This window comes from Carettochelys insculpta, chromosome 15 (genome assembly GCF_033958435.1).
Source record: "Carettochelys insculpta isolate YL-2023 chromosome 15, ASM3395843v1, whole genome shotgun sequence".
Classification (NCBI taxonomy): Eukaryota; Metazoa; Chordata; order Testudines; family Carettochelyidae; genus Carettochelys; species Carettochelys insculpta.
The window spans coordinates 24,048,110-24,063,505 of NC_134151.1; the positions used below are offsets into that span (position 1 = coordinate 24,048,110).

Consider the following 15,396-nt stretch of genomic DNA (forward strand, 5'->3'; position numbering starts at 1 on the left):
GTCTAAATCACTTAATTTTAATCATAGGAAGTGGATCCCAGGACCCTGTTCTGTGATGATAACCTTTCATAGAATCATAGAATGCTAGGACTGCAAGGTACCTTGAGAGGTCATCGAGTTCAGCCCCCTGCCCTCATGGCAGGACCACGTACTGTCTAGACCATCCCTGATAGACATTTATCCAACCTGTTCTTAAATAGCTACAGAGATGGAGATTCCGCAACCTCCGTAGGCAATTTGTTTGAGTGTTTGACCACCCTGATGGTTAGGAATGTTTTCCTAATGTCCAACCTAAACCTCCCTTGCTGCAGTTTAAGCCCATTGCTTCTTGTTCTATCCTGAGAGGTCAAGAAGAACAAGTTTTCTCCCTCTTCCTTATGACACTCTTTTAGATACCTGAAAACCGCTATCATGTCCCCCCTAAAACTTTTTTTCCAAACTAAACAAGCCCAATTCTTTCAGCGTTTCTTTATAGGTCATGTTCTCTAGACCCTTGATCATTCTTGTTGCTGTTTTCTGGACCCTTTCCAATTTCTCTACATCTTTCTTGAAATGCAGTGCCCAAAACTGGACACAATACTCCCACTGAGGCCTAACCAGCACAGGGTAGAGCGGAAGAATGACTTCTTGTGTCTTGTTCAAAACACACCAGTTACTGCATCCCAGAATCACATTTGCATTTTTTTTTTCTTTTTTTGCAAGAGCTTGTTAGACCATTGCTTTGCAACTGGTGTGCTTTGGCATACTGGTGGGCTGCGAAGCAGCTCTTAGTGTGCCTCAGAGCTACGTACTGGGTGTGCCATCCGCTGCTGTGCGCCCGCACCTCACGGCTTGGTGGGAGACGTGGCAGCAGCAGCTGTGGCTCTAGTGAGTTCCTGGCATCAAGTCAGAGCAGTGGAGCAGGGAGAGGCTTGAGGGTGCCTGTCTCCAGGGGAGGGTTGGAGAACTGGGTTATAGTGGGGAGCTGGGGGTGTGCGGTTCTGGAAGTGTGGAGGGTTAGACATAATCAGTGTATCCCCAGGGATCTGCAAACTGCATGCTGAAACCATTGGGCTAAAGGATCCGGTTGTTGTTGATCAGTGACAATGTTTTGTTTATTAATGGCTCAAATTGGATATTACTTTTTAAATTGTTAACTGAACATTTCTAAAAAGCTTGTTGTTGTAAAAAGGAGCATAGAATGCACATTGAAACAGATTTATCTTCATGGGGGAGTGTGCATGGAACCACACACCTCTTCCCAGTGTCACCCCTTTGCTCCCGCCATTAACGCCATGCTGCTTCAGATGGGTGAAAGGGCATCCCCAAGAGCAGCGTGAGCTTCCTCGCTCATGCTACTCCTAGGTTGTGCCACTCTAGGAGAGGGACTGCCCTGCACGTGCCAGAAGTGGTGGGCAGGGGTGGGACATGGGTGGAACAGGGGTGGGCAGGGAGTGGCATGGGTACAGCAGGAGCAGGGAAGCAGTGGGACATGGGTGGAGAAGGCGGGGGGGCAGGGAAGGGGTGAGGCATGGTTGAAGAAGGGGAGAAGCCAGGTAGGGGAATGTGGCTGGTGCCCTTCCCCACTTCCCCAAATCCTTGCACCAGCCACTTCTGTTTGTATACATCCAACTTTTCTACAATAATAAGACTATAATACAATAGAGGTGTTCTGGGAATGTAAACTACATGAGTGAAGCCTCACAGGTTCATGAATTTTACTAGGAGCCTTCAACAGAATAATTTTTGATATTATTCTTGTCATAGGTAACACGTAAAGAGCTACAGTTGCTATCTGTTTCCATGTCTCTGCTACTCAGTTGTTCTTTTGTAACACAAAGACAAGTACATTAGTGTATCCCTACAACTTCAATGTCTACAAGCTTCAGAGGGGAGTGATACTTTGAGGTTTCTTTCAGCAAGTACTGAAGTTTCTCCTACTTATGCCTGACATTAATTGCCTGACTTTTTAGAGGTACCCAGAACCTTCAGCTCTCATTGACATTGAGTGGGTACTCAGCAACTGTGACAATCAAGTCATTAGTATATTTTGTTGAAGTACTTCATTCTTCAGAGTTAGTAGGCTTGAGAAAATAGGTACACACCCTGAGAAGTGCATCAGCATGTGTCAGCTTCCCTTTATTTTTAATTTATTTAGTCCTGACAATGAAACTGCAAACTTTAAAATTATGTATGTTTTAATATTAAACACAAAATAATTTGTCTGGTTATTCTTATGAATATACTGAAGTATTTCATCTTTACATAATCTCATGTCTGCTGCCTTTGTGGTCCATTAAGTTATTTAGCGTGCCTGTCATTCATTGTTCCACAAGAAAATTCTGAAGATCTGATATTGCTATAGTAATACGTGTGTGAGGAATTGGTATAATTTTAAAAGACCACTTTACAGAAACTGTATTTCAAAGGCTAATTAGTGCAGCTGTGCTCAATTAATTTTCCATGGTTCCTTGCAAATGGAATTTGTTTTGATTCAGAATTGTAATGTAATTTCCTTCTGTTAACAACTGTGCTGTGTGGATATTAGGAAAAACTTTTGTTCAAAGGTAATTACTGGATGTGAGAGAGAATTTTAATATAATAAATGGCAACAAAATAAGTACCCCAAATTCATTCCATTACCTGAAGATTCCTATTCATTATGTACAATGGTAAAAACATGAGTCTCTCTCCTGTTCTTGATCGTGTTTTATTTTGATTTTTTTCCCTGTTGTACTTCTGTTGTTTCACACCATTTTATGCTTTTCTTCAATTTTCCTCATACAAACATGTAAGTTGGAGAAATGGCCGGGCAGGAGGCAAGGGGTGGGGCATGATGGGGCGGAAGAGAATCTCAGGCACCGTTTTTTCCCTAAAGAAATAACCTGTAAAACAAGAATCAAACAGGTGGCTGGTGGTTTAACCCAGTGCCGTCTCCGTAACCTGATGCCTTACCTTCTTAAAGACACTTTCTCTTCTGTCTCCGAAGTAGCCCCTCCCTTAGCTTCTTTGTAAGGGGGCATAGACATTGATTACTTTGTTCACCAAAGATTGGGTAGTGTCTTAGCACCCTGTCACAAGTCGATATTGTTGCTTTTCACTGAAATGAAGTAAATTACCAGGATTAGAGGACTGTCTGTAAATAAGCTATCCAGTTGCATCTGTTGCACGTGCATGTGCTGTACATACATATTGTATCCATATAAAATTAGGAAAGTAGTCATTGTCAAGATTGATTTAAAGCATTCTGATTAAACATTTCTTTTGAGAGTAATCTTGGAATATTTCATTAGTACAAATTCTCTTCCTCACAGTCCATGTAAAAAACTTACAGTACGTTGCATTTGCACGTTTGCACTCGTCACGGTCAGAGAGATGATGGGAGATGAACACCATTTGTAAGTTATCAGTCCTGTGTTATTTACTTCTGAAGAAAACTTCCATTATTTTGTTGAATTAGACAAATGAAATGTTTCTTTGCCTTTGAAGTTGTTCCCTGGCTAATAGATTCAGTTAACATATTTACAATATGCAAAAGTTATTCACTAGCTTGTGATTTATGGAAATTGAAGCTTTTGGGAGGCAGGCAGATCTTTCTTGGTCACAGATCTTTGGTTTTTGAATTTTTTTCCACTTGAAATACATTTTAATACAATGAAACAGCCTCAGGTGCTCTTTACTTAAAATGGTGTTCAGGCTGTATATTTAACACTGCACTGGAGCCTTCTGGTATTCACCCTACAAGTTGGTCTTTTCTATCTTGGACTAGATTGAAAGTTTTGGTGGTGCTGCTGGACACAGGAGTAGATAGATGTTCCTAGTTTTTGGAGGTGTTGTAACTATGTGTGTGATCTACTCAATGTTCATTGCCATCAGGTAAGTGATGGTGTAATATAAATCTATAACATACCTCTGCAACTAAACACAGTATTGATATATAAACTTCTCTATCTCACCAGATTATTATTTTCTGCTTCTTGATAGTTGTCACCTATTTACAAGCATACTAGATAAAACGTACTCCATAGAAACTGCTGTAAACAAGGAGTGGGGATGCTAATTTATATCTTTAGATATTTGTACTAGGAACTGAAGACAGAGAACTAATGGAGTTCATCCTTGCTCATTTGAAGTTGGGTTATTTTGGTTTGGTTTTTTCACAGTATTATAAGGTAACTCTTGCCAATAGTATATTCTCTTGTACTGCACACATTTATGCTGTTTACAACACAGTAAACCCTTGAAAAATGCAAGTTTGAGTTGTGCTTAACTCTCATTAATGTGAGTTAATAGCAACTCAAAATCTCGCTCTCCCTGGCCCTGGCACAACCCCCCTAGCCCTGCATGGCCCTAGTTCAAGCCCCCGTAGCCCCGCTCACACCCTCACATGGCTCTGGCTCCAGCTCACCACCCCTGCGCTTGGCTCTAGCTCAATCCCCCCCTTTTGCAGCTCCAGTGCACCACCTCCACACGCAGCCGTGGTTCAGCCCTCCCAGCTCCAGTTCAAACCCTCCATGGCCCCAGCTCACCACCTCAATGCATGGTTCTAGCTCAAACCTCCACCCCCCTGATTCAGTCCCTCTCCCCGTGCAGCCCCAGCTCAACTCCATCCCTCACCCCCCTGCACTCCTAACCCCCATGCCCCGGCTTAACCTGCCTGCCTCCCCTCTCATGACCCCAACCCATCTCAGGCTTAACCCTCCCCAGCTGACCCCCCAACCGCAGGACCTACCTTTCAAAAGAAGCTCCAGGTGCTCCTGCTGCTTCCCTGGCTGCAGAACATATATTCCACCAGGGAAACCCTCCCCCCAATTTATGCAAAATTCCAGTTTCACAAGGGTGTGTGGGAACACAGTTGTTTTTCTAGATGTGATGCAGATGTGTATTCTACCCGCCATCCCCTCCACTTATGACATTTGGTATGAAGGAATTTAGTGGGTCAGAACTGTGCTGCCCTCATCCAGCCAGTACTGGGACTAGAGCCACAGGGTGATGCTGTGCAAAGTTCTCCATCTTTTGTGCATGAGGCGCATGCACTCATATAGAACACACATCTGCATCTCAGCTCAAAAAACAGTTACAGGTAGGTCAGTGGGTTTTTCTTTAATGTTGACCTTTTTAATTAATGAATTCTCTAAAAATAGCTTTAGAGTTTTCAAGGGCCATTGGAAAGATATTCTGTAATAATTTCTAATACATAAATCTCCCTGCATGATTTTTAAAAATTCTTTCTAAAATAACTTGCATTTTATTTTTTTAAAAATCATCTGAGGTCCAATTCAGAAGTCAAAACATTTTATCTGTGAAAAGCTCACAGTAGAGAGTCATTCTTGGTCTTTAATGGTTTCTCTCCTTTCATTAATGACAAATGTTTGCTTTTATGTTAGTACTGATAGCTGAGTAGCACATATGGTTAAATGAATAATTTAGATAGAAGCTTCTCTTCATATACAGAGCAAATGACTATAAATGCCATAAAATATCTGAGCCTTTGAGATAAGATGGAAATTAGTTGTTTTCATGGCAGAGCCATGAATGTCCACTTTGCTATAACATGGAAAGCACATTGCATCTGATTTATTGTGTAATAAGATGTCTACAGACTCAATACCAAATCTGTTCAGTAGATTGGTTTCTGCTATGCATCAGAGTTGCTGTGTTGTGTTCTTGTGGAATAGAGTAGTAGTTAAGGTTATAGTTAAGTTTGCCAGCACTTTCATAATAAACCTTTTTTTTGGCAAGGCTTTGTTTTGTGCTGAATGTTTTAGGAAGCTAATTTTTTGCACTTATGTCTTCACAACTGCATAAAGATTTATGTAAACACTTTGGGACCATACATATTTGTTATCTAGTCTCTTTGCTACTATAACAAGCATTTAATTTCCTGAGGATTATTATGGTCTGGATTTTGTGTGCAAACATGGCTCCCATATTGTATTGAATCTGTAATGGTCCAAACAAGTGCCTAAACAAGCTTTGGCACAACAGAAAGTTTAGGTCTTTGAGTCTCCAAAAAGTCTAATATGTATATACATAACACATAACATGAATAACTGTGCTCTTGCTATCAGGCAGGGAGATACGAGTTCTAAATAGTTCAGATTGAACCTCTTTAATTCAGACTTCTCTCTTCCAGCAATATCTGTGGTCCAGCATCCATGGGTGGTCTGGTGCTGGAGCACTCGCAGGGAAAACCCAGGGTCCCAGTGCTCAGTAATGCCTCTCCTGCCCTCCCAGAGTTTCTTGAGTGCCACAAATACCTGATTTGTGGCCTTCAAGCTCAGGAGGGAGAGAGAGGAGCATGGGAGCTATCTAGGAAGAGGAGGGGTGGCTGTGAGCCCTGTGGCTGAGGACCAGGAGTGGAACCCCTTGTCCACATGATGGGAGCACAGCCTCGTAGCTGGTGGTGGGGGCCTGGAGCCCAGTCCTACAGCTGTGGGGTTCCACTGCTGGCCACATGGCTTTGCTTCTAGCCCCTGACCACAGGACTTGACAGCCATCTTGCTTCTTACCTAAGTGCCACTCCCACCCCACCCCCTTGTTCCATGAGCTTGTAATCATTTGTCAGACTAAGATGTCTTCATTTCTAGAGCCCTGCACAGAAGCAGATATCCACAGCTTGGCAGAGCTTTACTCATTTTCTCTAATGAATGTCCAAGCCTGAGAAAGTACCTTGGAGAGAATTTCTCCTCCTTTTAGAATTACACCTTGCTGAAAATCAAAAAAAGAAAACAAATCCATGTGAGTAATATTGACCCTGTGTAAACTCTGGGTTTACCTAATGCTGTTCCTTGATATTCTGGTTTTTAAGACCTTCATATTACAGGGATTTAGTTTTGCGTAGTTGATTGTGATTTAAGTCCTTCAGGTAATAGTAATTAAAACTTTTATTTGAAACGAGATTTTAATGGATAATTACAAAATCTGTTACAGTAGGATTGAATATACAATTTTATGGAGTACAGTAGACCCCCAAGATATGCATTCTTGCTTTGCGTGTATCTTGGATTAACACGACTTTGAATTGCGGGGAGCTAGCACCTGGCTCTGGGCTAACTGAAGACAGGTTTATACCACAGCATACAACAGATTTCATTCCAAGAATAGTTTGTGTTCTTCCTGCTGTAGGTTTAATTTTTTGTAACTGTGTTTTAGCTTCTCCTGCTATATGTGTGTGCTGCTGTAGCGATGTCTATCTTGAGAGCAAAATACAGTCCGAGTATTGATTCTGTGTATGTGTTACACATGCTTAGCTGCACCTCTAACACTGTAAAGAAAATAAAGCCTGAAAAATCAGCGTGTTCATAAATTGTAAGTGCAGAAGGGACGACTTGTAATCATCTAGTCGGCAGTTGTCAATGTGGGCCAGAACCATAAAGGGGATCACCAGAACTGGTTTAGCTGGAGCCCAAAGACTTCAGCCCTCAGTGGCAGCACTCAGGTTGCAGGCCCTCGCCACCCCTCCCACCCCCTGCCCTGGGCAGTGAGATTTCAGCAGACTCAGGCTTCAGCCCCCAACTCTGCCTGGGGTTGTGAAGGAGTTTGTGTTGTCACAACAGAGTTGCAGTGCTATGAAGTTCAACCTCTGATCTAATCTGACCTGCTGCATAACGCAACACATAGAACTTCCCCAGAACAATTCCTGTTTGAACCTGAATACATCTTTGAGAAAAACATCCAATCTAGATTTAAAATTGACAGTGATAGCACATCCATCGCAACCCTTAGGTTTTATTTACTACTTGTCACAATTAGCAGCTCCTCATTGTGGGAGTGGTGTATCACATTCTTGTATCCTACATATCTCTGGCTGGTGCTGTTAGTCACTTTTGCTAGACTTAAATTCATTCACCTTTAAAATATAGAGAACTTCTAAAGGAACTGCTTAGCCTACATTACTTAAGTAAATAAATGAACCTTTCATCTGTAACGGTGTTTCCATCAGTAATGGCATTTTTTTTTTGTTTGCAATTTCTCACTCCACCAATTAAACTGCAGAAAGAATGGTTCATTACACATACAATAATAACTGTCTTTACTTGCTGGAAAACATATAAAACATTCCTGTATTGAATGTGGTTTCATGGGGAATCCAAGTCTGGCTGCTCAAGCGTAGAGCTGAGAATACAATTAAAATGTAAAATTGCTCTCCATCTGGTACACTAGATATTTAGATGCATGAGGAGACTTGAAGCCAGTTGTGATCTCAGCATGAGAAATAAGGCTAAAATATTTGTATTCAGTAAGAGAGGCACAAGTGAATTGAAGAGCAAGGGAATTCCTTAGGTAAACAGGAAGAGTTCTTGTTTAGTTCTAAGTGTTGTGATTTACTACCTCTAAACGAGAGTGTTGTGATCCTTGTCATGAAAGCTCTCCACATCTGACCTCTCTGCCCACCAAGTTCCATATATCAGCCTGTTTTTGTGACCCCTTCTACACAATACCCCTAGCTAGGGGGTCAGCAGCCTTTCTGAGGCGCAGTGCTGAAATTTGACCTTTAGACCTCCATGAACATCCAAATGCACGTGATACTTTTTAAAGTAACTAATAGCTCTACTTACAACAGCTTCATTAATAAATTAATTAAGATTCGGAGATTTACTGTTTAGGTGGTGGTTGATAGCATTAGCTGGTCTTCTGTTAATCCACAGGCAGAATGGCTTTGAGCAAGCTCCTAGCTCTATGGCGGGGCGGGGAGGGGGCTGAGATCCCTCCTCTCATGCCAATGAAAATCTGCTCATGTGCCACTCTTGGCACCTGTGCCAGGGGTTGATGATCTCTGTTCTAGCTTTTCTCTGTCCAGGCAGCAGAAATTTCACCCAGTTCTAGAGTGATATTCTGTGCTATTTGAGAGCCTGAGTAGCTGTCGGACACCTATGCACACTCTGTTATGGTTTGCTCCAGGGATTGCCCACAGGCACTGTTCCCTGTAAGCTGAGTGCTTGGGCAGCTGCCCAGGAGAGATTCAGGTGCTTCCTGCCTGATAAGCGGTGCATCCGCAATGGGCTGCATGTGTTTCTATTGGCGGTGCACATCACACATGCGTCAGTGCTCATAACAAAATTTATTTCACCCATGGATGGAAATAATTAGAGGGAACACTGGTCCTTGATACAATTTAGGCAGCCCTCACCAGCTGCCTAAATTATGAGCCTCCACCCCTTACTTACAATACAACCTCTATGCTAGGGTTTATATAGAGATCAGCTCCTGCACACAGGGAAAACTCCACCAGCCAGATCTTGGGCTCTTAGAGCATCTGTGTGCTGCTGTGGCTCATTCTACCCAGCATACAGGAGCAGGAGATTCTCAGCCCTTATTTCTCTCCTTTTGTTGTTGTATCATCCTCATCATTGTATATAGTCCCAACCACTGAAGTTACTGCTCTCCGTTGCTGTACCAATCTTTGCAACTAACTTTTTTAGCTTAGTTTATCAGTTTGATTTCCTATCATTTGGATGCTCCTTGCCCTCTGTCATCTGTCTTTAAGTTTTTATAATGCAACATTGATCATAAAAGCCAAGTCCTTAAGGGACTTCCTCAAGTCCTCGCATTCAGTTGGTATTTTTGGAGTGGCAGTGGGCACAGTTTAGCATTTGGTATTATGACAGACTACTGGCTAGACACACTGAGCCAGAGCTCTGTCACGGCAGCCCCATCTAAAGAGGGTTGTAGGAGCAAGCTGGGCAAACCCAGGCCTGCCGGCTGGCAGCCATAGGCCCCTGAGTATAGGGGTTATATAAGGCAGTTGGGAGTGCAGGAAAGGGGAGAGACAGAGAGAGAGGACAGGGAGGAGCCAGGGTGTGGAATGCTCTGCTCCTATGTAGCTGGGTAACAGAGGTGTTTCTGTGATCAACTTTATATAGGAGATGGTGGAACTTTCCCACATAATAAAAGCACAGGTGCCTGGAACTGGAGTGCTGTCTGCTTCATTAGTAGGCGGAACAAGGACCTGGGGCCCAGGGGTATGAGACTCCCTGCTCCAGTACAGTTTAACCTCTGTAATCTGGCACTGTGAGGACCTGACCAGTGCCAGATGAGAGAATTTGCTGGACCACAGGAGGTCAATATTGTTTAGCAGTATTATCAACACTTCCACTGCTTATTGGGCTCTTAGTAGACATTTAGAGGTAAATTGTAGCTAAATAACAGCGCAGAACACAGAGAGCCAGGACTGGTGGCTAGAAACAAACTATATGGGACCACAGGAGACTTGGCCATACCCATGATCATCCAGTTAACTGAAGTCACACCAGATTACGGAGGTTGCCAGACAAGAGTGTGCCAGACTACAGAGGTTCAACCTATACATTTTGTTTCCACTAATCCTGTCACATTCTGAACTGCTTTGTACTCGAGCACCCCTCCTCCATCATTGCTTCATCATCAGGCTTCAGCTGTTGGTCCAGAAAATTGCACGTTGCCAGCTTTTCATTCCTCAATAGCATGTGTGCCACCTTCAGAACATTTCAGTAGCATATGTTCAGAAGATGTTCAGACTGCTTTCATTTCTAGGTTTGTTTGCCAAAACAGAAGGTCTTTGCCTCCATGACAGCCTTTCTAAGGAAAAAAAATGTTATCTCTCATTTTTTTGTTTAGTTGGTTTAGAAGGGAAATTGCCTAATAAAACTGCAATTTGAATTTACTTCAGTTAATGCATTATTTCATTGTATGGTTACTCTCAGTGCACTTACCTAAGTGTGAGAGGGCAGAAGTAGATGGCTGTGAGAAACATTTCTAATTTTTTAAAATATTTTTGCCTGCAAACTCTGTCACAATGTAACATTTTCATGGTTTCTTGCATTTTAATTTCCTTTACTTAGGAGAAAATCAATAAAGGCGATACAGGCTTTAGAGATTCAGGAATTTTGTATGTCAGGAAATCAGACATATGATAGTACACTCTTTTATACCAGAGCCTGTCCATCTGTCAAGAGTGAGGGTTGTTTTCAGTGAAACATCTAAACTTCTTGTGGAAAATACACCCTCCCCCAGTGCACAAACTTCGAAGTAGGGCACTACTTCATTCCCAGGAATGGAGTAAGGACTTTGAAGTTGAGCTCCCTTCGAAGTAAGGGGAAATGTGTGTAGACTCTTTGCTGGCTACTTCAGTGTAGTGCCTAACTTCAAAGTTAACTTTGAGGTAAGTACCTAGTTTAGATCAGGTACTAATAAAAATAATAGAAAATATATTTATATTTATATTATTAATAATAATAGAAAATATATTTATATTAATAAAATATAGAAATATTCTTCAAAATGTATTATTTCTGGCCTTGGAATCTTGAATTTTAAAAATCCCAACCCTGTCACAAGTTTCACAGTGGTCCTCTAATGATCTGTGAAATAAATACATTTTTTTAAATCTGGTATCTGTGACTAATACAGGGACAAAACTGATTTCTAATTTAATTGAACTCCATGTGGGCCAGATCCTGCAAATTATTATTACTGAGAACAGTTCCACTGATTTCAGTAAGATTGAGCCTTACATTACTTTTTTAAATAAGAGGTTAATTAAAATACATTTGAAGAGCTTTTTCTGTTTGATCAGGAATGTGTATCACATACCTTACATGTTTAGTTCAATAAAATTGTTAGCCAGATTCTTAACACTTAATGGTACCATCTTTCCTTTGGAAGGATGTTTTGTGTAAAATTATTCTTAAAGCAAATTAATGTATTTGTAAACAAGGATCCTTTCAATCCTCATTTTGCAACTCATCTGCAACTGACTGTAAAAAGTGGCATACTTGGTAGTTGTAGATCTGTCAATCTCGGATGTTAGAGAGGCAAGATGGGTGAGGTAATAGCTTCTCTACAAGCACTGTTTAGAAGGCTAGCTTAACCCATTTGTCACTTTATTCCTCTTCTGTGGTGAAGTGGTATATATCTTGCTTGTTTTCAAAAAGAGATTGACCTTGAGTTTACAGGATATTTTCCAGTCTGTCACATCAACTCTAACATCTGTTAGGTTTTGGGTGGGTGTAACCCAAGTCAGCATTTTCTACAGACGTGCCTTACGAAATGAAGGCCAAATCAAATGTTTAAAAGCTTTAATCAATAACCTGTTTTCATATCAGATTTATACATGTTAGATTACTTTTTCGTTCTGTTCACAGCTTCCAGCAGATCTTACCAAGATGCATCTTACAGACAATCCACATCCACAGGTGACTCATGTCCCTTCCAGCCAATCTGGGTGTAGCATTGCCAGTGATTCTGGAAGCAGCAGCTTATCAGATATCTACCAGGTAAAACTGCCAAAGTTTCTTGGTTTTTGTTCTTGTTTTGCAGAGAGAGGGAGCCATTTGTATTATAACGTTTTGCATTTTTGACTTTTAAAAGGGTAAAGTAGTACATCATGAGAATTATTTGACTATACAAAAGCCTTATCATGCCACTTCTACATAATAAACGTAAGCAAGAACTGTAGGTTTGACGTTGAGTGTCTATCCTGGCTTTTCAGGTCAGTGCAGAGTTTTATCTAAAACTGCTACTTTTGGCCCAGATTTGTTTAAAAAAAAATCTTTATTTATAGGCATATGCTGACAATTTTTTCTTTATTTTGGACTCCTATTCTTTGTGTGTGTCTCTCCAGCTTTTTGTCTCTCCGCCCCACCTCCTTTGGCAATGAGATAGGTGAAATTGACCATTAAAATTGGTATGTGTGATATTTATAGCTCTGTCGATCTCAGGACATTAGAGAGACAAGATGAGTGAGGTAATATCTTTTATTAGACCAGCTTCTGATGATGAGAGATGAGCTTTTGAGCTACTCAGACCTCTTCTTTGGGTCCGGGAAAGGTTCTTCCAGCCTCGGGTCAAATACAAACACATGCTAAATAATTTGTCACCCTGCATTTTGCTGTGATACTGGGAGTACCTTTCCCAGATGTGAAGAAGAGTTCTGTGTAACTTAAACGCTTGCCCCTCTCGCCACCAGAAGTAGGTCCAATAAAAGATATTACCTCACTCGTGTTTTCTCCATTCAAAGTAGTGACACAGAGAGAGCAGCATAAGATTAGCAATAATGTTTTCACTTACATTTGTATGACTAGAATAAAGTCCAGGTTTGTGTTAGTTTAAAAAAAAAGTGTTGTGAAAAATAAGAGTGGAATTAGGATTCAGGGTGAAAAATAGTTGGAAGCCCATGCTTACATGCAATGTGCACAAAGAAAGAACTGTGTATATGGGTTCCCCTCTTCTTTATTACCAATAAAAAGTCTTGATTTTTTTTTTCTGATTTTTTTTTTTTCCCCCTTCACCGTAGAAATCTTAGGGATGTCAAATCCTGCCTTTTCTGTTTTTCATTGAATTCTGTCTGGAGGACCACAGGAAGGTCATTGAGAACTTTGATGGTACTTGATCAGGAATATTTAATCCAGTGGTGTCCAAAAGAAATTTAATAATCACCACAGGCTCTCCCTTCCCCTAGCCAGGCACCATCCTCCCCTCCCTCCCGAGCAGACACCAGCCCCGCCCCCCACCCATTCAAACTGCTGGTGATTCACAAGACACTCCCACCGTCATGCGAGCTGCCTAGCAGCTGGAACCATTGCCGTGCCTGGGGCCACAGCTTGGTTCACACCACAGGAGGAGCTGCTTCCATTGCTACCGCCACATGCCTGTCCCACCAAGTGGGGCGCATGCATGGAGCGGGCAGAGGGTGTGTGTCACACTGCAGTGTCCAGTTCACCACATGTGGTGAATGGAAAGCATGTTGGACACCGTAGATTTAATCTTTACAGAAAAGGTAGGTTCATCTCTCTTTTTAAACCTTTTGGCTTAATTATATTCACAAAATCAAGTGAGACAGACGCATTTAAACAACCTAAATAAAAATAAATTTAATCAGGATTCATTTGCTTGGTGCTCACAATGTCAACTTATACTTTAGCAATAGTCCTCATGGAGAAGATGACTGGAGCCGAACTTATGGTTTAAAAACAACCGGGGAAAAGTGTTTTCAGTTTGTGTATTTGTGGCAGGCAGGATGATTATTTTTGTTTTTTTCTTTCTACACCCTCATTATGATGAGGCAGCAGAGGCATTTGCTCTCCATTCTTATTTTCAGGTCACTTTTATGTGACCTTTAGAGTCTTGTCTTTTCCTTCTGCAATGAGACTGAACTTCATCAGGTACATTATCTTAACTAAGCTAAACACATTCCTCAAGAGTGAATCTTAATATGTATTCAATGTGAATTACATATTCCGTTCAGTTTCTTTTGGACACCACTGAGCTACAGCATCCTGTTTTCTCCCTGTGGGATCCTGCAACCAATGATATATTATTAATACCTGTCTTAAAACAATATATTTGATTAGCAGTTGGAACAAAGCATAAAAAAGAAAAGGAACTGAAACAACAAATAGATTGCGTATATGTCTGTCTTATTTAACATAATATGGTACCACCATGGTGGAAGGTCTAGCTTCTGATGAGTCGTCAGGGTTAACAGTTTTGGCATTAACTCTGAATACCTCTTAAGTGGACGTTGATAGATGCCAATCTTCCATGTCCTCCTCCTCGCCTGACCATTCCCAGACATCTCCCTCGTGAGAAGCACTTAAACAAAAATATTTGTACAGAAAGCACCATCCCAATAATCAGGCCAAGATACAGCATTATGTCGTCATTACAGGTTACTCTAGTGCTTTCCCCACCCACTCCCCCAACCTGAGCTTCAAACCATTCCCAGGCTTAACTAAGCAGCTGAATCAGGAGGACAGTATAGGAAGGCACACCAATGTCTGCCATCTGCAGTTTTACCTAATGAATTTTTCAGAGCATCAGTTCACACCCCCTTCAACAAACATAGCCGCAAAGGCTGAGAACAAACACCCTGAACAAGACAAAGTTTGATTGTAAGAGCAGTTGCTCAAACCATTGTGTAAATCTGCTGGACTCAGGAGACTGCCATGTTACCCTCAGTGTCACAGGTCACACTCAGGCTCACAATTACAATAAGGAGCTGCATTGCTTCACTCAGAGCCTCTGGGAACACAGCCCCAAACCACCCCCAGGCTTAGATTCCCCCCCACAATGGCCCCAAACTGCTTCCAGGCTTAACCTCACCCTCATGCGTGCACCAAACTGATCCCCCTACCCAGGATCCACTTGTCTTGCACAAGAACTCCATGTGCTGCTGTTCCTTCCCCTGTCCCGTCTTCTCTTCACCACGGCTGTGCAGTTCCCCACACCCCTCCAGCTCCCCCTGCTGTGCTGAACGTATAGGACTCAATTTAATTGGTTTAATGGCTGTCTCCCTCCAGCTGGCTGTTAAGCCAATTAAATCAAGTGCTAATCTTTCAGCGCGGTAGGCAGGGCAGGGAGTTGAAAGAGTGAGCAGTGGGAGCTGCAGATGGTTCCTTAAAGAGCCACATGCAGCTTGGAGCCAGATGGCTTCCA

At 41.9% G+C, this 15,396-nt stretch overlaps 1 protein-coding gene across 4 annotated transcripts in view; it reads left to right on the forward strand.

The window, feature by feature from the left end:
- The window catches only part of RAPGEF6 (Rap guanine nucleotide exchange factor 6), a 230,631-nt gene that overhangs the window by 133,050 nt on the left and 82,185 nt on the right, over positions 1–15,396 (forward strand). For all 4 annotated transcript variants that reach the window (XM_075009312.1, XM_075009315.1, XM_075009314.1 and 1 more), the window contains one exon: positions 12,105–12,236. In XM_075009312.1, the coding sequence (XP_074865413.1) occupies positions 12,105–12,236 (132 nt within the window). The remainder of the gene's footprint in view (positions 1–12,104; positions 12,237–15,396) is intronic.